The sequence below is a fragment of the Primulina eburnea genome, unplaced genomic scaffold, assembly GCF_022965805.1.
Source record: "Primulina eburnea isolate SZY01 unplaced genomic scaffold, ASM2296580v1 ctg739_ERROPOS11973397, whole genome shotgun sequence".
Taxonomy (NCBI): domain Eukaryota; kingdom Viridiplantae; phylum Streptophyta; class Magnoliopsida; order Lamiales; family Gesneriaceae; genus Primulina; species Primulina eburnea.
Genome location: NW_027331510.1, coordinates 3,619,065 through 3,640,498, shown reverse-complemented (window position 1 = coordinate 3,640,498; position 21,434 = coordinate 3,619,065). Strand labels below are relative to the sequence as shown.

Here is a 21,434-nt window from a genome sequence, read left to right as displayed (position 1 = left end):
ATACTTATAAATCTCATCTGTGCTTATTCCACCAGCCTTCTTGTTCATTGTCCAAACATCCACGGTTCATTTTTCAAACTTCGAAGGCACTTAACCAAACAAATAAAATCAAAAGTTCTAAGGCTAGGGTTTAACAAAATTTGGGGGAAATCATGAGCCTCGAATAAAATAACAAAACAAAAGTTACAAAACGTCAACAGAGAAATTTGAAATTGAACTAAAAATATGGGGCGGTAATGAGATTTCCAACAGGCCTGGAATTTCCCTGTACAGCATTCGGTTTCCCTGTCCCACAAATTCGAAGCAAACACAGTCAATCCCTCCTGGCGCCATAAAACCTTTGAGGACATGGAGAATCTGAAGCAAGTTGCATGCTCAGAAAACGAGGAACTGGCGGCGTATCTGTGGAACAAGCGAAAAGAAATGGCCCAGGGTGCCAAGGGAATTTCGGACAATGTGGACTCGACTCTATACAAGGCTTATTCTAATGTTTGCAACTGTAATCACCCTTTAAAAACCCTAAGGGACTTGTCGCAAATCAAGTGAGTGAAATTACCTAGAAGTTTCGCGGTTCCATTTTTTTCTATATGTGTTTTGTGTTTTGGCATGATCTGGTTCTGGAAAAAAGAGAAGCCTTTTCGTTGAATTTCTTCGATTCTGTTAAAGAGCTTCAGAACATGATGAAAGTTATTATTTTTAGTTGCAGCTGTACGTTTTCTGATAAATTATGCAAATGCGTTCCTCGTGGAAGTCCGCAGGTGACGGTGGACTTTGCAAGATTTTATTTTCTACTAAACTCCCTCAAAATTTGTTATATGTATGGCTTCAATTTTTCCGTGATAGTAAATTATAGATACACCGTGTTTGATATTAAGGAAATGAAGCTCACAGTTGGAAGTAGAAATATTTATCTCGAATCTATTTTTTACCAATTCCAATTCCAATAGAATGTAGTCTATTGCTCCAAAAACATGTTATAAAAAAAATCATCCATGACTTATCTTGCTACAATTGAAAACGCAAAAAATTGAATCCACTTTTCCTTTTCATTTTCCACTGCTACATGCAGGATTCCAGTTTCAACGGCCCATTAACGTCGTGACTTGAACAGGAGAATTTGGTTTTTATATTAATTTAATTTTAATCTGGTATTTTTGTTCTGTAAAAATCTCATTAGTAAGTCTTTCTCATATCGTTTTTTTTCATTTGGAACAATGCCAATTGCGTTCCACACAATTACATTCAGTGCGTATTAAAAAATGATAAAAATGACTTCCTTTGAATGCTATTGTAGGGGTGTAGGTAAATGGATTTTGAAGCAAATGAAAGGTTTTTTTGAGGCAGATTCCGATCCTGCTGGTGATGACTTGAACATAAGGGGTAACTTCAGACACACAGACACAAAAAGTTGATTAGTTGATCATGGTGATTCCAGTGTAGAAATTTTCTTATGCATTCTTATCTATAATTCAAATGTTAATGATTATAGGAAATAAAAATAAGGGTCCTAGGCGATATGTGCCCCAAAAGAATTCAGTTGCCTATGCTCTGCTCATTTCACTTTACAGGTAAATTGTTCGAGTTTCAATTTTAACATTTCTTTTAGTTCTTATGAATTTTACCTTATTGTCTTCGAATTGTATTATTATTTCTTTGTTCTATCACTTGTATTATTATTGCATCAATCATCATTATATTATTTCATTAATTTATGTTTATGTTATTAGGGGGACTGAAAATGATGCTGAATTTATGCGTAAGAAAGAGCTTATTGATGCAGCAGAAACAAGTGGATTGTCTCGTGTGCCTATAGCGTAATTTAGCTGTTTTTATTCTAAATGAACCTGGTATCAGGTTAGTTTGATTTGTTTGATGTTCTTTCATGCCTCTAGGCCTGAAAAAGCAAAAGGGAAAGGGGGACATTTTGGAAGCTCACCAAGGGACTGGTACAGCGGATGGAGTTGCATGAAGACGTTAATAACTAGAGGGCTTGTGGTCAAGTCGAGCTGCCCGGCCAAGTATGCTTAATTGCTTTTAAATTCCCCTTTAGGATAATCACCACTTCAGGACTGTACCGTATAGGTTGTTTTGTTTTGTTGTAGAGTGGATATGAGGAAAATGGAGGAAAGGAGTTATAGTTACACTACCATATTAAATCTTGACTGGCAGAGATGCCTTATAAATTTTATACCAAAAAGATTTAATAAGCTTCATGTTGTCTCACTTTATAACTTCTTTGCCATATTTGCTAATTGTAGCCTCAAATTAGATTTGATGATGTAAAACATTTGAATGGTATCTGATTTTTGCATGGTTGATATAAAAAAATAAACAAAGTTTACGCCGAATCTGATTATACTTTTTAAGATAAATTTATAAAGTGTGCGACGAGTGGAGGTAGTAGCACATCTAGTTTCATGCTCAGTATTTTTTTCAATAAAAACAGATTTCTATAGGATTTAAATAGTATGTGTATTCATTTTCTAAAGATAATGTTGTTGCAACAGTAGAGTATTTCTTCTGACAACAAATTCAGGTATATGTTGACAGAAGAAGGGAAGGAAGTTGCACGCGAATGCCTTTTAAGATCTGGACTCACTGATCCTAATAAAAGTTTGCATAGTTTGGAACAACATTCAAATCTAAACCCGGGTGATTTGTTGAGAGTTGAAGACTTGCCAGCTTCAGAGTGTGATATTGTTGCTTCAAGTGAAAAAATGGTGCAGCCATCAACCAATTTGAAGAAACAGAAGATATTGCATGTTCCACCTGAATATCTAGAGAAGGTTTGTGTTTAAGATGTAAGTTTGGCAAGTTTTTGGTTGTTGGTAACTTTTCCAGCAGTTTCAGTCCTTAATGATGTATTAGTCATGTGTGTGTATTATTACAAGTAGGCATGTTTTGGATTTGCCGTGTTATGTGCATTTTCGTGTGTTATGTGCATTTTCGTGTCTTTTCTTTCATGTATTCGTGCTTTTACATGATTCATGTTCTTTTTATAGCAGTTTCTTGGCATGGGATTTTCTCAGCAACAAATTATCCGAGCTTATTCTGAAGTTACAGAAACATCCCAAACAAAGGAGATCTCCTCACTATGGCCATCTGTTCTTTGTCGCCTTCGAGAAGACGAAATTTATGGTTTGATATCTGAATCTTTCGCTAAAATATATTGATCATTATTCTGATGCATTACCCTCAAGCCATCATAAAGTTGGTAGAATTCTCATTGCCTTGTTATTCTCAAAACGAAGACATTGGTGATTAATGCTCTAAAGACCTTTTCATGGCAATATCTATTTTTTGTTGTGACCCAATAGTGGATTTTTTTTATTGCAGGTCGAGCAGGATTTTGTGCAAGTGAGAATGTAGAAACACGTACAATTTCTACATCTAGTAATCAGAAGTCATCGATTGTTCATGATCTCGGGCGTAACTCTTATACTATGAAAGCTTGTTCATCAACAGTAAGCATTAATTTAGTTTGAACTATGATTTTCAAATTTGCATGGCCAGTATGGAGTGTGAAGGTATATAGGTAAAAAGGATGTGGTAATTTGTTTGCTAAGAAAGGGGTGAGAGGATTAATAATGGAGAAGTGGAGTGAAAATATGATCACTCTGTTTGAACCTTTTCTCCCTTGTGAAAATGGAGCAGGTAGTCAGGCCAATAGCAACAAGACTTGAAGAAACTTATAATGGTGACTGATGTAAGAGAACATTAAATGAACATGATGTCGTATATTTTTCTCACTTTATGTACATCCATTTATTCTCTATTTTCTCTTCCTTCGTGTATCAAGCTATCTAATCATAAAACAAAGAAAAATTACATTTTCGTAGACCAATCCCCCACATTTCCTAACCTGCCTCGACCAAGAATTGAGTGTATGGTAAAGTTTTATCAGGCCATCATCTATGTATTTGAATGTTTGTCCATTCTAGATTTTTTCGGACTTGTACAATCACCACATCTAACCTCTTTTCTGATTAATATATTTAGTGTTCCGTCGTGCCATTACTATCCACACTGAAAAATTTGTAATGGTATCATATGTTTATGACTCTGGTTTTTATTCATAATCGTACATCACCATATAAAGTTGCTAGATTGAGTGCTTGGAATGTAGAAAATTTCCTGATGCAATAATTTGTGTTATTGAGTTTGGTGTTTTGTAAATTCTTTTCAATGTGTTGGATATTTGTTCATGATTTTTCTCTCTCGGAGGATTCAGGATCATGCAATGAACAAGCTTAGCGTTCAAGAATTAGAATCTAAGTCAAACACCTTGGCAGTGCCACCTTTGACACTTGGAGAGAAATTTGGGGATGTTTATGAAGTGGTCTTGATATTAGATAACCGTGAGCAATTTGCCACACAAGGGTGAGTCCCGCGACAAACCCTATCTTGGTATTTAATATGGTTTTATGGTAATGAAAGGAGATTTTTTACTTTTTTATCCTGTTAAGATTGAGCATAACTTGTAAACTTTGTAGCTTGGACCTTGTAATCAGTTGTTCTTTTTATACAGTTATAACCAGATATTTGTGTACTTGTGTTTACAAGAACTTATACCTGTGGATTTCTTCTAAAACCATGTTGGGCATTTATTTAATTTTTCGTACTTGCTTCTCCTAACATATTTTCGGTGATTTTTTTAAGAAAAATAAAGCTAAAACTTGACCCCCAGAATATGTCTAGTTATTGTACCACATTCATGAAGACTGTAATTTGTTCGGTATTATAGCTCTATTCGGTTTTAAATTGGTGGGCGATTTTCCAGTGAAATTCATGGTGGCAGTATCAGGTGGAAAATTCTTATAACTCTGTCTGAAGTTTGACTGAGAACTTTCACTTAGTCGTAAACATTGAATGGAAATGGGATTCCTGAAAATGATTGTACAAGTTTTCGTTCACTTATCACCATCTCCTATCTAGTCATAACTTAAATCTGCCGTCTGACTCCATAAATTTTTCTGAAAAAGTAAAGATGAAAAATGCATTGGCAATGATCAAGTTAATGTATAGGGGAGGGGGCATTTATTTGGTCTCTTGAGTCGAAATTTTTTTGGATGAAACCTCTAACATTATCGTTCAACTAACTTTTTTCAAAATTTTTATTCTACTCATTATTTCACATTTCAAATCAACTATCCAAAGCATAATAATTACATAATCATTTTTTTAACTTACCGTCTAATGTTTATACCACTCGTTATATTAATTTACCTTTTTTACATAAGTATTACATTATATATTTTCAACTTAATGTGAAGCATAATCTTAAAATGACTTGAAAATTTTTTCTCAAAACTTTTGAGTTGAGTAAGGTTGAAAGCCTAACCAAAAGCCACCTTATAATGCTGTTTCTTTGTAACTATAAATTGAACTACATTTTACAGTCTGATGTTTTAATGCTTCGATCACTCAATTTTGTGATGAGGACAAATTTCAGGATATTCTTTTTTTCCCCCTGCAAATAATATGTAGTGCAAATATTCAGCTGCAGTTTTCTTTGTCACATCACATAAACTATTTCTTTGAATGGTTCTATATCATCTCTGATTTATGAAGATACCACCTGTCGGAATATGATTATTTTTCCCGATATTTACAGGTCTCGTTCAAGAAAAATTATTGATGGCATATGTTCCCAATTTCAGATTAAAATAGAGGTCAGCAACATGATTCTTTCTTCCTAGCTATTTTTTTCATACATCTCCCCTGAGCAGCAGGGTCGCCAAGTGAGCGAACTAGTTCTCTTTGATAAAAATTCTTGCTGCCATAGCTAGTAGCTTTTGGTTAAAATCTCATTGTTTTCACCTTGATTGACATGGGTACGTGAATCCCTTGTTAGCATCGGAAAGAGCTGAAAGAACTTTGGGATCTAATTTTTTGACCTTTCAACAGATTAGAAGATTGCCTGTTGGTGATTGCATTTGGGTAGCCCACCACAAGTATTTTCACACTGAATATGTTCTTGACTTTATCGTTGAAAGGAAGAAGGTGGATGATTTGCGCCACTCAATCAGGGATAACAGATATAAAGATCAGAAACTGCGACTGTTGGTATATTTTTTAATCCTTTTGAGTTTACATGTTCTGTGCTCTTGTTGAATGCTCCAGTATGAGAGAAATATAGAAGTTGAGGAGCTTTAGGTTTGTAACCTTCTTAATTGATTTATTGTAATCTTATTACGTCACTCACCTGTTTTTGGTGGAAGTTGCCTTGTTTTTGGGACCTCGATCCACATTTGATTCCAGTTATGCTTTTTGTGGTACGATATAAACCAGTTAATACTGCCTCAGCTTGAATTTCATTTAAAATGCACCTTTGTGTTCAAACATTTTCCAATTTGGAAGAGATACAATAATCAGCTTATAAGGCTAAATGATTACTGAAGGATGTAATGCTGTTTTCGTGTACGGTTGGTTATATGCTTGTGTTGACATAAATTGGATATATCCATATTATCATTTTTGGTTAGCATTTCTTTTTCCGATTTTGATGTATCATTAATCCCTCTTATTATGTTAGGGAAGTTAGCAGCCTTCAATTTAGTGAGGGTGAGTAGATATTCCTAAAAAGGGTTTTCTGTCTCCTTTAAACAACTATAGTCGAGATGTTCTAACCTAACTCTGACTACTGGATGATTGATCATCATTATCTCTATCATTTCTCTCATAAATTTGTTTGATTTTTGAAAGAGGTGTGGGTTGAAGAAGATGATTTATCTGTTGGAAGGTGACCCAAATTCTTCTGAGGCATCTGAAAGCATCAAAACAGCGTAAGTTATGCTGCATTGAGATGCTTAATTACTGGATCTGACACATGATATGTACATGAATGAATGCTTCTGTTTTCAGCCATGACTTTCCCATTCGCCATACTGATCCATTATATTGGTTTCTAATTGATTTGGTCTCTCTAAGGTTAAAGTGCATCATATTTTGTGCCAATATTATATCAGTAATCTAGTTTGCTTGTACAGTTGCTTTACAACTGAGATCTTGGAGGGATTTGATGTGCAAAGAACAAGTGGCTTGGCAGATACGTTAAGAAAGTATGGTTTTCTTACTCAAGCTATAAACCAATATTACAGATCTCTGGATCCAGAGCTAAAGAATCACAGTTTCTGCCTGCCTTTTGATGAATTTATCAAAAGATGTGAAGAGTTGGATAAAATGAGAGTCAGTGATGTATTTGCTGTCCAACTCATGCAGGTAAATCATTCCAAAATTGATCGACAATTTTTCGGGGGTTTTCAGAGTTGTGCGTGTGTGGTTATTGCATGAAGCATTTACATTTGTATTGTTTGGTTGACAGTAAAACTAGCATAATTGACAAGGACTATTCGGCTGTATTTATATCCCCTTTTTTGTATAGTGTACTTACCATTCATGCATTCATTTTTACCTTTTGGTTCTAGAATGCTAGATTTTATAAATGAATGGGGAGATGCTTGATACTTGTCACATACTTCTAGATGGTGGGGTTTTGTAAAATGATGTTTTGCTGCTGCTGATAACTTCAAAAGATGTTTTTTCAGAGTTGTGCGTGTTTGGTTATTGCATGAAGCATCTACATTTGTATTGCTTGGTTGACAGTAAAACTAGCATAATTGACAAGGACTATTCGGCTGTATTTATATCCCCTTTTTTGTATAGTGTACTTACCATTCATGCCTTCATTTTTACCTTTTGGTTCTAGAATGCCAGATTTTATAAATGAATGGGGAGATGCTTGATACTTGTCGCATACTTCTAGATGGTGGGGTTTTATAAAATGATGTTTTGCTGCTGCTGGTAACTTCAAAAGATGTTTTTTCCTAAAAGCCACCTGTAATTAGTGGTGGTGCTGATTGTTTTTTGGTGTGGGGTTGGGGGGTTAGGGGGCGTTGAGATATACCCCTGTCCAAAAAAGAGAGATTTTAAGAGGGATATTTGCCTTACCTTATTGCCTTACTAAAGCCAAAAAATAGATGGTATTTGATATTATTTTATAATTGCAGGTTCCACATGTAACAGAGGACGTTGCTTTAGCAGTTATTGATTTGTATCCAACTTTGCTCTCTCTCGCTCATGCATACTCTATTCTTGTAAGTTTATCTTATTCCGTAGAGTTTTTTTTTATGAAGTTTGTACCATATAGTAGCTATATGCTTGTCTTTTCCAAAGTATCGTCCTCCATGTCTTTGGCATCCTAAGTTACACGGGATAACTGAGATTTTCATTTCAAATGGAGTAGAGACCAGATAAACAATATATGTTTGTGCGCCCTTTCTATTGTTATTGCTATTTATGAATAAGTTCGTTTTTCTCCATCCACGGAAGGATGTTCTTGGCTTGGTTGGGTCAAAGAATCTAAATATAGTCCTTCATTTGTCTCTAAATATGACTTCTATTTATTGAACCTCCTCTCTTACTTCAAAGGACTGTGACATAAGTGCCCAAGAGGAAATGCTCACGAAGCAGAGCAATAACTTGATCAATGCGCAAGCTAGCAAAAACATTTACCAACTCATTTGGGGCGATTGAGATCATAATGTTGTTTTCAGCGAGAAAAGTTCAACTGGGTGGTTCCGAAGCTCGCAAGCTAGAGGTACTTCAAGATTTGTACTTGAAGGACAGATATAAGTAGTTAACTTGAATGTAGTTAACGTCTGGCAGAGAGAGCCTTGCATGTAGAGAAAATAGGTTTCCTCCCAAACTGTCCATTTCCCGGGCACATCAAGCATTTTGTAATTTCTCCAAGTGAAATATAAGATATGTTCTTTCATTCCCTTCTATTCGATTCAATACCATTTTCATTTCGCTTTCTATAAATGCGTAAATTCATCATGCCAATTCATTTTTATTATCATCTATACCATTATTTTTCATGTCACTTTGTGATATAATACAAGAAAAAGTTTGTAACTAAATTATTTTGAGTCACATATACCGCCTTTCTTTTTCTTCACCTTTTTGATTTTCTATCTATATCACGTGAAAAATTATATTTTTGGTCATGTATTCAATATATATATTTTTTTATCTTTTTATCATTTTTTCGCATTAATCACCAACATAAATTCACAGTTTTAGTTCCCTGATTTACACTTTTAAATCATTCTAATGAAACAAAGGACAGGGACAGAAAATTCAGTTGTGAACCATAAAAATGCATGATTTATCATAAATTCACAGTTTTAGTTCCCTGATTTCCCTGATTTATCATCTTTTTATCTTGTTTAAAATGCATGATTTTTGTGCCATAAAAATAAAAACATCTATGTTGCACACCAACACAAGTTTCAAAACAAGAAGACAGAACATTAATTAAAAAGAATTTTGATTGCCATCATCAGAGAAATGTCGCACAAAATCAGAACTCTTTTAATATGATCAAATCAATCTAATACATACGATGCACATAAAAACCATGATACTGCTTATTTACGAGAATAAAAAAAAGAGATGCATTAGCCAAGAACAACCTTAACTTTGAACAAATTTAAGCTATCAAGTCTGCACCAGTAAATCCTAACTCTCCTTCCTTTTGGTCTTCGAAGATTTCCGATCATCTGGAATATACGACACCCAGAAAACAGGCAGCATAGTGCATGCTGCCTGTATCAACAGCCCTCGTGGCAAACCCTGAAAATTGTCCCCCGTTATTCCAACGAATGACGCAAGGGCGACGCCAAGGTAGCCACTCACAATAAAAGCAAGTGAGATGGCGGACATAACAAAGGCCATTACAGAACCCTCGTACCCCGGTGGGCAGAGTTGCGCCATTAGAACGGTAAAAGGTAGAATCTTGAAGAAGTACAGAACCTCGAGCAGGCCAGAGAATATGACAACGTAAAAGGAGTCAGGGATGCCTATGCTCTTGTACACGCCTTTGACAAATAAAAAATCTGATATCATGAACACAGCCATTGAAATCTGAACTGATGCTATTAATCTTCTTCCTGAAATGGACTTGAGATGACGATTATATACAACACCCCAAAGAAGCATAGCTGCTTGCCCGAAAACCTTTGATATCCCGAGGAGTGATGATTCGATATTTAGGTGCTGTGTTTGGTAGTAGAACATGGTGCCTGTTAAGGCTGGGATTACGGCATAGGATAGAGCAAACCAGATTATCGAATAAAAGATTTCCGGTTTCTGTAGAGCGGCCCAGAGTTCCGATAGCTGCTTCTTAAAACTTACATTCGATGGACTTTTTGGTAGGTCTAAGGTATCCTCACTTACAAACGTCGTCACCAAGAACTGGAAACATAGAAGAATCCCGAAGATAAGGAACATCATTCGAGGAGAAACTTGATCAATAGATATGCCTCCAACAAGGTTTCCTAGCACCCCACCAATAGACGAGGCCATCCAAGTAAAAGACTGGAGAGCACCAGAGGAAGATGATTTGACGTTTTTCGAAGAGGTGGGTTTTTTACAAGTTTCCGCAACAATGGCATCATTAGCAACCTCGACTATTGAAGCACCAAGATTCCCGAGAAGGAGATACACAGTGATTGAGAAGAACGAGGAGTATGGTGTGGCAAAAATTGCTATAACTATCCATGATACTGCTTGTAAAAATGCTGCAAGAATATTCATAGATGTTATTTAACAGAGCAAAAATGCACACTTAAAATCCTTACGTAATAGCGATGATGAGCTATCAAATATGAGCACGGCAATGGAGATTAGAAACACCAATAGGAAGGAATCGAGCACTCACAGAGTTTGATATCATCCATTTGATCATGCATCACAAAAGGGAAAATGATCTACTCGTCTAGCAACATTAATGAGTAAAAGTAAATCTCACGGTCCCCACATCCCCGAACAGCGAATTACACAACTACGAAAATCTGTTGCCACAACAGTAATATGACATCCGTATTTAGCATTTCTAAGACCAGGACTATATACTAATACTACTATGAGAGAGAACCTGATAGATAAACCACAAGCCAAAGAGATAATTCCAGGGGTCCATTTTCGACTGAAAATTAAGCGTGCTTTGAGTAAGATAACTTAAACTTCCTCAGCACTTCCAGATAACATGGCAATTCAGCAAGGCACAGAAAGATAAAGAACATTTTAAATACACTTGAGAGAGAGTTTCTAAAAAAATATTTTGACCCGAGGTTATTCTTCACAATCTACGATGCCGTAGGAATCACAGGCTCCGAACAATTAAAACGTTGTTACCTTAAGCTGATGTACAAAGAAGATCGTTAACTTCTCAAGAAACTAAAAGACGCGTGAGTTACATAAAGAACCAACCAAATGCAGCTAACAAGAAAACATATTAAAGCTATAGTTTAGACAATCAAACCTAATTATGATCCTAGAAAAAAGATGAAAATAACTGAAAAATGCACACCTCCAATGGCGATGTATGGGACACGGTGCTGGCCAAAGATGTAGAGTGAATCAGAGAGTATGCCGTAGAAGGGTTTTGCAACCATGGGAAAGTTGGCTGAATTCTGAAGAATTTGCAGGGTGGAGGGATCCATTTTCAACCCATCTTTGAGAAAGAAATTGACACCCATCCATGGAAAGCATCTCAATCCCTGAACCCAGTACCCTATTCCAAGCAACAGTTTCCTATTCCTATCAATCTCACTTTCACGCGACACCATTCCTGCAAAGTTAGCCTCCGGCTCTAATAAAAAGCTATTCTTCAGTGTCCAATGAAATAAACCAAATTTCACCCAAAAACCTTCAAGACTCGGCCTTTCAACTGTAAGGATCCCTACACCAACTGGGTTATTCTATAAAATAGCTCCAAATCGTCAAGAATCGTCGAGAAAAGCACCAGAACAAGACCCCCACCACCCCACACCTGCGGACAACTCAACATTTGATTCACATAAAAGAAAACATAAACAAAAGGAAGTGGTTAGGAGAAGAACAAGGGGTGGCAGTGCTGGGAAAGCTACACTTGGTTCATTTTTCTTGAATGTGTAATGCATAATTTATTGTTAAATTAATCAAAAGGGTAAGGGGGTTGGATATTTAGAGCCGGAGGGGCCGAAAGTTTACAACGCGGAGTGGTACCAAGTTTCATTCTCGTTTCCAGTCCAATCCAACCAAATTTTATTATGTTAATTTATTTTTATAAAACATATTATGCTAAAAAAAATTGGACAAAATATTATGCTAAATTTAAATATTGGGTACTTTTGCTTTTGATTTTATTTTTTGAACCAAATTTTATTATGTTAATTTATTTTTACAAAACATCTTATACTAAAAAAAGAATTGGACAAAATATTATGCTAAATTTAAGTATTGAGTACTTTTGCTTTTGCTTTTTTTAAAAAAAAAAAACTGAAAATATTAACTTTTTCATCATGTTATTGCAGAAAAGAGTTCCGTCAGATTATGAAAGATTATGAGAAAAATTAAAAATGAATAATTAGATTAAGAGCATGTCTCTTGTGAGACGGTCTCACGAATCTTTATTTGTGAGACGGGTCAATCCTATCGATATTCACAATAAAAAGTAATATTCTTAGCATAAAAAGTAATAATTTTTCATGGATGACCCAAATAAGAGATATGTCTCACAAAATACGACTCGTGAGATCGTCTCACACAAATTTTTGCCTTAGATTAATACTTTTAATCTCATCTCAATTATTTCCCCCTAGAAAGATGGGTCAAAATGGTGGATCATTCTCACTAATGGAGCCAAAAACCCAACATTTGGAGAAGTAAAACATTTATTTTACTATTTTTATAGTCAAAACTAACGCAACAATAAAGTTTTTAGGTTAAATATATAAATTCTATCTCACATTATCAATTTCATGCAAGTATTAATAAATGTTTTTCACACCAAAGAGCCTCACATGCAAGGCCTATGCATATAATAGCTAAAACTGCACATGGAGCCAAAGCATAGAATCTCCCCTAAAATTGGATGAAATATTAATTTTCCTTTTATATTCATTAGTTACTCTATTGTTTTGTTGGGACTTGACGTTAGTCTCAATATAAGACATAACATGTACCCTAAAAATATCTCTTGATAATAGTCATAATCATAATAACAAATACATAATATTTGTGCAATTCAAATCAGTGTTCTAAAAAATAATAAATGAGAACTTAGAACGCGAGTATCAAGACATTTTTTTTTAGTCTAAATATCGAATCTTTTTGTTCATCTTCATATTTCTTCAATAATTCATCTGTATGATATTCAAACTCAAAATCAATGACTTATTCTTCATCTTCATCTCATATAAATTGAAAATGATGGGAAAATAAGCCAAATAATCTTTAAAAAAATTAAAAATTAAACAAATTTATGCATTAAATTAAGCAGCCTGTTCCACGGATTTTGAGCAACTTAGGTGACTGATTTACGTAATGCTCAGAGACATTGTCTTTTTAAAAATGGAAAATGTGAGCGACCACATAATATCTGGACGCCTTTGAACACCGATCCAAACTCGTAAGTAAACACTGTTTCTTTACATATAACTATGTCAACGTATCCTCTAATATAAAATCCATACAACCCAAATCCATTTCCAAAATCATAATTCGCATGTGAACGAAGAGAGACGCAGAAATTCAATTGTCTGGAACAGAACATTGAAATATCCTTCAACACATGTTTATTCTTAAAAACAAGGAGACTTCCTACCATTACATTTCACTCGAGTAATAGCCACCTTTTTCGGCCGTAATAAATACCTAAATGGTGAACTCAGCTGTACAATTTTGGAACGTAAACGAACAATATCGACAGATGTTACATCAACCTACCAAAGAAAATACTCTTCGTATGGGGATGGCCCGGGAGGCAAGGAGGAGGTTGAAACATTGATACCTCTCATCCAAAACCTAGCAAAGTGGGGATGTGTCAAATGTATAAAAACAAACAAATGAAACACATCTCGAAGATGATGTGTGAGAACAGAATTCAGTCGAAGCTTGTTGATAGACTCCATCTACCACCCAAGTAATCCTCCACCGAGATGTTTTGCTCGGTGCTGCTAATGGAATCCGACTAGTTTTACAAATTAAGCAAGGCAAGATTGAGGAATGATTGGATGCTTGTAGGTGAAGGTCCACCGAGAATACCATTTCCGTCTTCCGAAGAATCGATCTCGCTGTGTGCCCACTCAATAACTTCCGGAGAACCTCGAAGGAGTTTGAGAATCTGTTTGAAGAAAACACAAATAGTTCAACTAAACAACTCCTGGAGGACTTTACTACATGAAATATGTTTGCATCAGTGTTATTAACACATGCTTACAAGGCTGATTTCAGGACGAGATTGTGGGGAATCTCTGATACAAAGGGTTGCAGCAGAGACAAATTTCTCAACTTGATCATATGTCATAATTACTGGCCAAGTCGGGGTCTCGCAGTTCTGAAATATCTCCGTTCTTCAAAATGTGTCTGGCCTGAAAATATCACAGTTACGGTTGCATAGAAATCCAATACAACTAATATTTCAAGCAAACAATATTAAATGGACCGAAAAGGGAGGATCTCCATTCGTCTTAAAAACAATACTCACCCACATTACCAAGCTTTCCTGGCCCGTTGGATGTCCATTATCAATTGGCTTTCTACCTGACAAAAGCTCAAGGAGTACAACTCCAAATGCATAGACATCAATTTTTTCGTCCAGTTTCCCATGCATAAAATACTCAGGAGCCAGGTAGCTGTCATAAAAATCGAAGTAGACAAATAAATCCTTCAATCCAGCGACTAGGAAATGACTAGAAATCACTGTGGGTATAGAAAACTCGCCCAAAGGTTCCAGTAACATCAGAGGCGCCAATATGATGTGAACGCGAAGCCCACGTCGCAAGCCCAAAATCAGCAAGCTGTAAAGGCAAATGAGTTTTAGGGATGGAAAAAAATCACGTCAAAATTATGTCACTGATGAATAGCAAACAAAGTAAAAGTCAATGACCATTCACACCTGTGGCTCGAAATCATCTGAAAGAAGGATATTGGATGACTTTACATCTCTGTGAATGATTGGCTCGGCCGTATTATGCAGATGGTCCAGTGCCTCAGCAACTCCTAAAGCAACCTTATATCGCTCTTTCCAACCAAATGATTTACCAAACTTTTGAGTACCTGCAACAGTCCATGGTTGTTAGTGACATTCTCTAGCACAAAAGATGGTGATGCATCAGAATAAAGCGCAGGAAGAAGACGATGCACACACCATGGAGGTTGTCCTCCAGGCTGCCTCTGGATAAAAGATCATAAACCAGAAGTAGTCTGTCATCCTCTAAACAAAAGCCAACTAAAGAGATTATGTTTTTGTGGTGCAAGGACGTAATGATATTAATTTCAGCGAAAAACTGTTCCAATGCATCGTCAGATGGCTTCAGAATTTTAACAGCTAGCTCCTTGCCTCCTCGCAGACAGCCTCTGTAAACCTCGCTGCTTCCCCCCTTTCCAATCAAATTTTCTATAATGAAGGAAAGGTTACTAATGAGACTTCCAAGAATGAGGGGAAGTTAAAATAATGATAGAAATTTGAGAGAACAAACCACGTGCAAAATTGTTCGTTGCTTGCAAGAGTTCTTGGAAGCCAAATGATTGGCATGTAGTATAATATTTCTCGCCGAGACCCTTGAGTTGTGAGAAAATCTTAGAGGAAAAAGCAACAGAATAAGTGTCATCTGACACATCAATAGCACCCTCCTCCTCTTGATCCATTTCTAAACTACAATCATTCTTACGAGATGAAGTAATCTGTTTCTGATCTGGATAAATAGCCGCAACAGATTGTCGACCAGGTAGTTTCAAAAACATCCATTGCAATATTGATGACTTCCTAGAAGCAGCTTCAGGTATTTTTTGTCTGTGTAGACGAATATTTCGAAGCAATGCCCATCCAGAAGTGGATTCGAGTATTCTATGGGTTTTAATGGGTACTAGAGCCAAGGAACTTCCAGCATTTTTGCTACTTGATGATGATAAAACTCTAGTGGGTGGTAAATTCAAAGGGCTTTGGGGTGTGGTCCTTCTCCTTTTGGATCTTGATTCAGAAACATCACAACTACTGAATTCCAAAACTTTAGAAGCAGCTGATTCGCTTTGAAAGACAATCTTACCATTATCAGCACAAACAACTAATATATTATTTAGGAGATTCTTAGCGCAGTACTTGGCAACAGAGATCCTCGACCGAATTGTGTGACGGACCTCAGAAGTACCCACAATTAAACTAGTTGCACCACATGACTTTGCCTCTCGGGAGAGAATTTTTCGAACCGGTGATCCCCTACAGACCTTAAGCTTTAGATCCACCTACAAAAATTTTTAATATTTATAAAGTGCAATTGAGAAACTATTATCACAATCGGTGAATCATCCATATTGTTAATCGAAATAATTAGGAACAAAAGATGATTTTGGTTCAGCCTAAAATGGCTTTCCAGCTACTCCTAGATTGGACAGAAACGCATTGGTTCCACCTCTCGGCCCCACTTAAATCAAACATTTTGGAGCACAGTACCTACTGAACAGAATTACATGGAAATATATGGAATCACGAAAATCTCGGAGTCAAGTCAGGAAAAAGCACAAAGAAATACATTAAACCTAAAGAAATACATATTAAATTAAATTCATTGAGAAGAAGAAGAAGAAGAAGACAGATTATTATAACAGAGAGACCTGTTTCAGGTTACAGAAGCCTTCATAAGCAGCTAGCACGGAATCGAAAGTTTTCACCAGTGAAATCAGACTTGTCTTATCTGCTAAATAAATAATCGTTATTCGAAGAGCAACACACAATCAACAAACTTCAAATTTGACAGAAGTAAACGAGAATCCATACTCACCAGTAAAAAAAGAAAAGAAAAAACACACGCGACTTGAAAAAAAAAAGAAGCTAAAAAGTTATTCCCTATGCCAGGTTCCTCGATTCAAATAACTCACCAGTACTTGGATCGAGGACATGCAAAGCAATGACGCGATCACCGGCCTGTGCAACCTTCACCAACGCCCAAGTCAGTAATTCTCTGCTGCGTGAATCGAGCTTCACCCCGACCACTACCACCGCGCCTCCGCCGCAACTCTCGCCGGAGCATGGAGTCCCCGCCAATCTCATTCCTCCACAGCAGATAGATCAAGCGGACGCGACGCCGTTTGTGTTCTGGTCCGTTACCCTTTCTCTCTCTCTCTACTATAAACCAGTGCTTTAATATTCTTCGCCTTGTCAAGTCTCGGAGTTAGGGAAGAGGAATAGATTATAAATAAAAATGCAGTGCATTTATATATTTATATTTATATTATATTATATACATATAAATATATATGAAATATCATTCACTTATTAAATATAAAACAAATAAATATATATGAAATATCATTCACTTATTAAATATAAAACAAATAAAAAAATTATGCATTTAATAAATAAATAATCTTTCATCGATGCTCACTTAAATAGGTATGATAGTTACAATATATAAAATTCTATATTTATATATCATACAAGTACTACTTATTTAGCATGCTGAACGAATATAAGAAACACTAATACGCCAGCAGATTGTATTATTATTATTATTATTATTATTATTATTATTATTATATATATAGATCATCGAATATAATATTAAAATACGAATTGATAGAAATAAGAAGTAGTTTATAAAGAAAGGATTCTTATATATAACTCCCGCATAAATTATATCAAAATAAAATATTAATATACTTTTAACCAAAGTAAAAGTTCATGACTATACCAATATTTTATAAGTAAATTTTTTTATAGAATTGTGTCACAGATCAATTTTGTTAGCCAGATTTTCAACTTAATTCGTCGCATGAAAAATATCAATTTTTATGTCAAAAATATTATATTTCACTCTATCTATGAACTTGGTCGACTCATCTGACGGATATATATCTTTGAGATCGTCTCACATTAGACATACTTTTTATTTTATAATTCAAGCTAATTATCATGAAACTCTGGTCTCATTGTATGTCTTTTTATTCAATGCTAAATTTACTTTTATTTTATTATATATTATTTATTCAATAATAATAGTAATGATAATAATAATAATAATATCATTAATATATGAGCACACAAATCAATTTAAATTCTATCTAAGTTCAAATATCTTATTATTTGTGTGTAAAAAAAAATAACACAACAAACTTATTTATGTATACATACATCATCACGTGTCAAGTGGTCCGAGCATTAAAGAAAAATTAGTAGGATGATTCAGCAGAATGCAAGTTAGCCTTCAAACGTATCTTTCAAATATTAATTACTATGTACATTTTGATTCTTCAAATGGAAGATGAAAATATGACTCCTTCCAAAAGTAGGTAACCGAGGCGAGTTAAGGTTTCCTCGGGCGGACGGAGATCGGCCGGCAGTCGTATAACATCAATGAAACACAAAAATTATAGTGACAACATCTTACGAGTCAATTTTATTAGACGAATTCTTTAACTCGATCCAGCTCATGAAAAAATATTATTTTCCTAATTAGTGTGGATCGAATCGATTCGTCTCACATATATAGATCCGTTAGATCATATCCCAAGAAACCTAATCTGATTAAAAGTAGATTTTTATGTTATCATTTGTGATTCTGATTATTTATTTTTGTTCATATTTTTTTTATTTTCCTTCCAACCCTCCGTAGCCAATTTTAGTTCATTTAGAGACTAATTGTTTCTTTAATGTCGAAATATAGTAATGGATAGATTTCTTGTGAGTTGGGTCGATTCGATCCATACTTGAATGAAAAGTAACATTTATTAATAGGTCGGATCAAGTAATAGATTCGTCTCACAAAATTAACCGTGAGACAGTCTCATTTAAGTTTTTCTTATAATAATAAAACACTTAATCCTCTTGCAGAGATTGCTATAATAATAATTCTACTATTATGAGATTGTAGGCAAAAATAAAGTCTTAATTAATTACATTACCACATATTTTAATTAGAATGGCATAATTTCCTTTGACTGGTGGGACATGGTACCTTAAATTTATTATTTATTGTTGTAATTGACAAGTATTAATTAATTCCACATTTTATACCTTTCATTAGCACGCAGCTTTGACCACAAAAAAAAAAAATTGTTATTATTAGTATATTATTAAGCCAATCACTCTCTCCAACGTTAATTTATGAAAATGTTATTTAATAATGTCGAAATGATATTATTTATTTTTATATTAACAACTCTTATGAAAACCGTATCTTAAGGATAAGTAAACTAAAATATTTAATTTTTTTTCCAATTAGATAAAATTATATTTATTTAAAAAAAAAAAAAAAATATATATATATATATATATATATATATATATATATATATATATATATATTTAAACACACACACACACACATCACGAACTCCCAATATTTTTTTTCAAATGGAAAATTGAATATTGTGAATATTACAAATTACATAAGAGTAGGTCTCATTTGAGACCATCTTATGGATCCTAATATGTGAGACGAGTCAACCTTACCCATATTCACAATAAAAAGTAATATTGTTAGCATAAAAAAAATAATTTTTCATGGATAACTCTAATAAGATATCTGTTTCACAAATACGATCCGTAAAACCTTCTCAAACAAATTTTTGTGATTGCATAAATATAATGCTCGGTCAATTTTATTCTTTTAATGGGTTTTAGAAGAGAGTATGGGGCCTATGCAATGACTCTTTTTGTGGTAAAAAAAAACAAATGATTCTATCTCAACGTCGTTCGAATGTGGCTATTGATTTTCTATAAAATAAAATAAAATATTTTTTTATAATTTATTGTGTGGAATTCTTTCCCCCAAAGACTTGTGTCAATTAGCATGCATTTAATTATTATCAAGACAAAATTTAATGCGATTGAATTAACATGGCGCTGTCTTTCTGATTGATCCTCTCGAGTCGAGCCCAAAATATCTCATTCGCTTCATCAACATTTTGAAAGTCATTAAGTACTTTAAAAATGTTTTTAGTGTTTTACGATTGAAAAAAATTTAAAGTATGTGTTTGAATAAGATTTTTGTAAAACGTTTTTACAAAAAAATATATTTTAAAAAGTGTTCATTAATATAGTTTTTAAAGAACAATCGAGAGTTGTTTTTAAAAATAAAGACAATTATGTAAATCAAAACATCAACTTTTAAAACATTTTATAATTTTTTTGTCAAATACACTCTTATAAACACTTGTCCAGACCGAGTTTTAGTCTCTCAAATTAATTAATTTTGATTTACTAAGAATTAAAGTGTCATTCCTGAATTCATCGAGTCCATCGACCATGTCCAAAGTTGGTTCTTGGTTTACCATTCGAGTTAGTGACTCTTTTTTTTATTATTTTTCTTTATTGAAAAATCGAAGAAATGTCGCTTAAAAAAAATTCGAAGAAAGATCCTTTACGAGGGTGTTATGACAAATGAGTAGGTCTCTTGTGAGACGATCTGTAGTAGCCCGAATTCCAAATTGGGTAATTAACGGATTAATGGTGATTAAGAAGGTTTAATGTGTAATTTTGACCGCGGTCATGATCGGATGGACCGAAGATGGTTCGGTAGCACCGAAGAGTTCGGACGATCCGAAGTGGGTCCGGTGGATCCGATCATGAGGTGTCAAGAGTTGATCGACACGTCAGTTTACATGCAAGTTCGGATGATCCGAAGTGTAGGTTCGGTGGATCCGATCATGAGGTGTCAAGAGCCGATGGACACGTAGGAGTTCGGATGATCCGAAGTGGGTTCGGTGGATCCGAACATAGCCTATAAATAGTGCTCGGATTTCCTCATTTTGCATTGCAAATTCTTGAGTTGTGTCTCATATTTGAGAGGTTTGGAAGGTTTCTAGGGTTAGTTGTCGGTCGAGCGATAGCCAAGAGCTGCCAGGATTGGTAACGTAGCGACGCCTGAGTTACGAGGCAATCGACATCAAAGGGCTGTCGACGGACGAAGGTAAACCCTAAACCTTTGGTAGTACTGGTTTTGCTAGTCGAGCATGGTAGTATTGTTCATTGGGTATGCTTTTGATGCGTAGGCTTGTTCTAGACCTGATTAGCGGTGTTGCGTAAGGCTAGGCTTGCTGAGATAGAGGTACGAAAGTACTATCCAAGATATCCTGGTCGAGTATACATCCTTATATGTGTTGCATGATTATGTGGTGCATTGATATATGTCATATGATGCATGCTATTATGTCACGCTTTATGATGCATGTTGCATTTCATGTTGAGCCGTATCTCCTTCGAGATAGGCCTTTACTGTTGAGCTGTATCTCTTTCGAGATAAGCTATATCTTGTGGGGCCGCTCAGCCCTGTCTTGTCTTGTGGACGCATGGACACCGAGAATACACAGTGGCCGACGGGTCCGGAGGGCTTCGGTGATCCGGGACATTTTAGGTCCACGTCTGTTCTTGTAGTGGATGCAGTGACCCA

At 35.1% G+C, this 21,434-nt stretch overlaps 3 protein-coding genes across 4 annotated transcripts; 1 reads left to right on the top strand and 2 right to left on the bottom strand.

The window, feature by feature from the left end:
• Positions 1 to 136: 136 nt before the first annotated feature.
• LOC140821940 (crossover junction endonuclease MUS81) lies at positions 137 to 8,774 on the top strand. Of its 2 annotated transcripts, none has more exons than XM_073182621.1 (15): positions 137 to 542; positions 1,295 to 1,380; positions 1,490 to 1,568; positions 1,728 to 1,814; positions 1,893 to 2,018; positions 2,537 to 2,786; positions 3,003 to 3,138; positions 3,337 to 3,464; positions 4,232 to 4,380; positions 5,615 to 5,672; positions 5,908 to 6,066; positions 6,706 to 6,785; positions 6,990 to 7,221; positions 8,010 to 8,096; positions 8,431 to 8,774. In XM_073182621.1, exons 1-15 carry the CDS (start codon positions 349 to 351, stop codon positions 8,533 to 8,535), a joined length of 1,956 nt encoding a protein of 651 aa, XP_073038722.1. In that variant the 5' UTR covers positions 137 to 348; the 3' UTR covers positions 8,536 to 8,774. The 2 variants fall into 2 exon arrangements, with proteins under 2 accessions (XP_073038722.1, XP_073038723.1); XM_073182622.1 differs by having other exon boundaries at positions 139 to 542; positions 3,006 to 3,138.
• Positions 8,775 to 9,354: 580 nt separating this feature from the next.
• Positions 9,355 to 12,004, bottom strand: LOC140821979 (probable folate-biopterin transporter 7). Its single transcript, XM_073182682.1, has 2 exons — positions 11,375 to 12,004; positions 9,355 to 10,583 (listed from the first exon to the last, which is right to left on the bottom strand). The coding sequence occupies exons 1-2, from the start codon at positions 11,631 to 11,633 to the stop codon at positions 9,523 to 9,525; spliced, it is 1,320 nt and encodes a 439-aa protein (XP_073038783.1). The 5' UTR covers positions 11,634 to 12,004; the 3' UTR covers positions 9,355 to 9,522.
• A 1,499-nt stretch (positions 12,005 to 13,503) lies between these two features.
• On the bottom strand, positions 13,504 to 17,230 carry LOC140821894 (protein kinase STUNTED-like). The gene is made up of 9 exons (XM_073182566.1): positions 16,924 to 17,230; positions 16,660 to 16,742; positions 15,528 to 16,290; positions 15,197 to 15,445; positions 14,945 to 15,105; positions 14,770 to 14,846; positions 14,534 to 14,681; positions 14,267 to 14,417; positions 13,504 to 14,170 (listed from the first exon to the last, which is right to left on the bottom strand). Exons 1-8 carry the CDS (start codon positions 17,093 to 17,095, stop codon positions 14,343 to 14,345), a joined length of 1,728 nt encoding a protein of 575 aa, XP_073038667.1. The 5' UTR covers positions 17,096 to 17,230; the 3' UTR covers positions 13,504 to 14,170; positions 14,267 to 14,342.
• Between the last annotated feature and the right edge of the window lie 4,204 nt (positions 17,231 to 21,434).

Excerpts from the sequence above, each read along its gene's own strand:
- LOC140821940 (XM_073182621.1), top strand. The coding sequence starts at position 349 with ATGGAGAATCTGAAGCAAGTTGCATGCTCAGAAAACGAGGAACTGGCG. Across the intron at positions 1,569-1,727 it reads CTGCTCATTTCACTTTACAG|GGGGACTGAAAATGATGCTG; the intron begins GTAAATTGTTCG and ends TTATGTTATTAG. Across the intron at positions 1,815-1,892 it reads TTGTCTCGTGTGCCTATAGC|GCCTGAAAAAGCAAAAGGGA; the intron begins GTAATTTAGCTG and ends TCATGCCTCTAG.
- LOC140821979 (XM_073182682.1), bottom strand. The coding sequence starts at position 11,633 with ATGGTGTCGCGTGAAAGTGAGATTGATAGGAATAGGAAACTGTTGCTT. Across the intron at positions 10,584-11,374 it reads CCCATACATCGCCATTGGAG|CATTTTTACAAGCAGTATCA; the intron begins GTGTGCATTTTT and ends ATATTCTTGCAG.
- LOC140821894 (XM_073182566.1), bottom strand. The coding sequence starts at position 17,095 with ATGAGATTGGCGGGGACTCCATGCTCCGGCGAGAGTTGCGGCGGAGGC. Across the intron at positions 15,106-15,196 it reads CCTGGAGGACAACCTCCATG|GTACTCAAAAGTTTGGTAAA; the intron begins GTGTGTGCATCG and ends GGACTGTTGCAG. Across the intron at positions 14,847-14,944 it reads CAGATGATTTCGAGCCACAG|CTTGCTGATTTTGGGCTTGC; the intron begins GTGTGAATGGTC and ends TTGCCTTTACAG.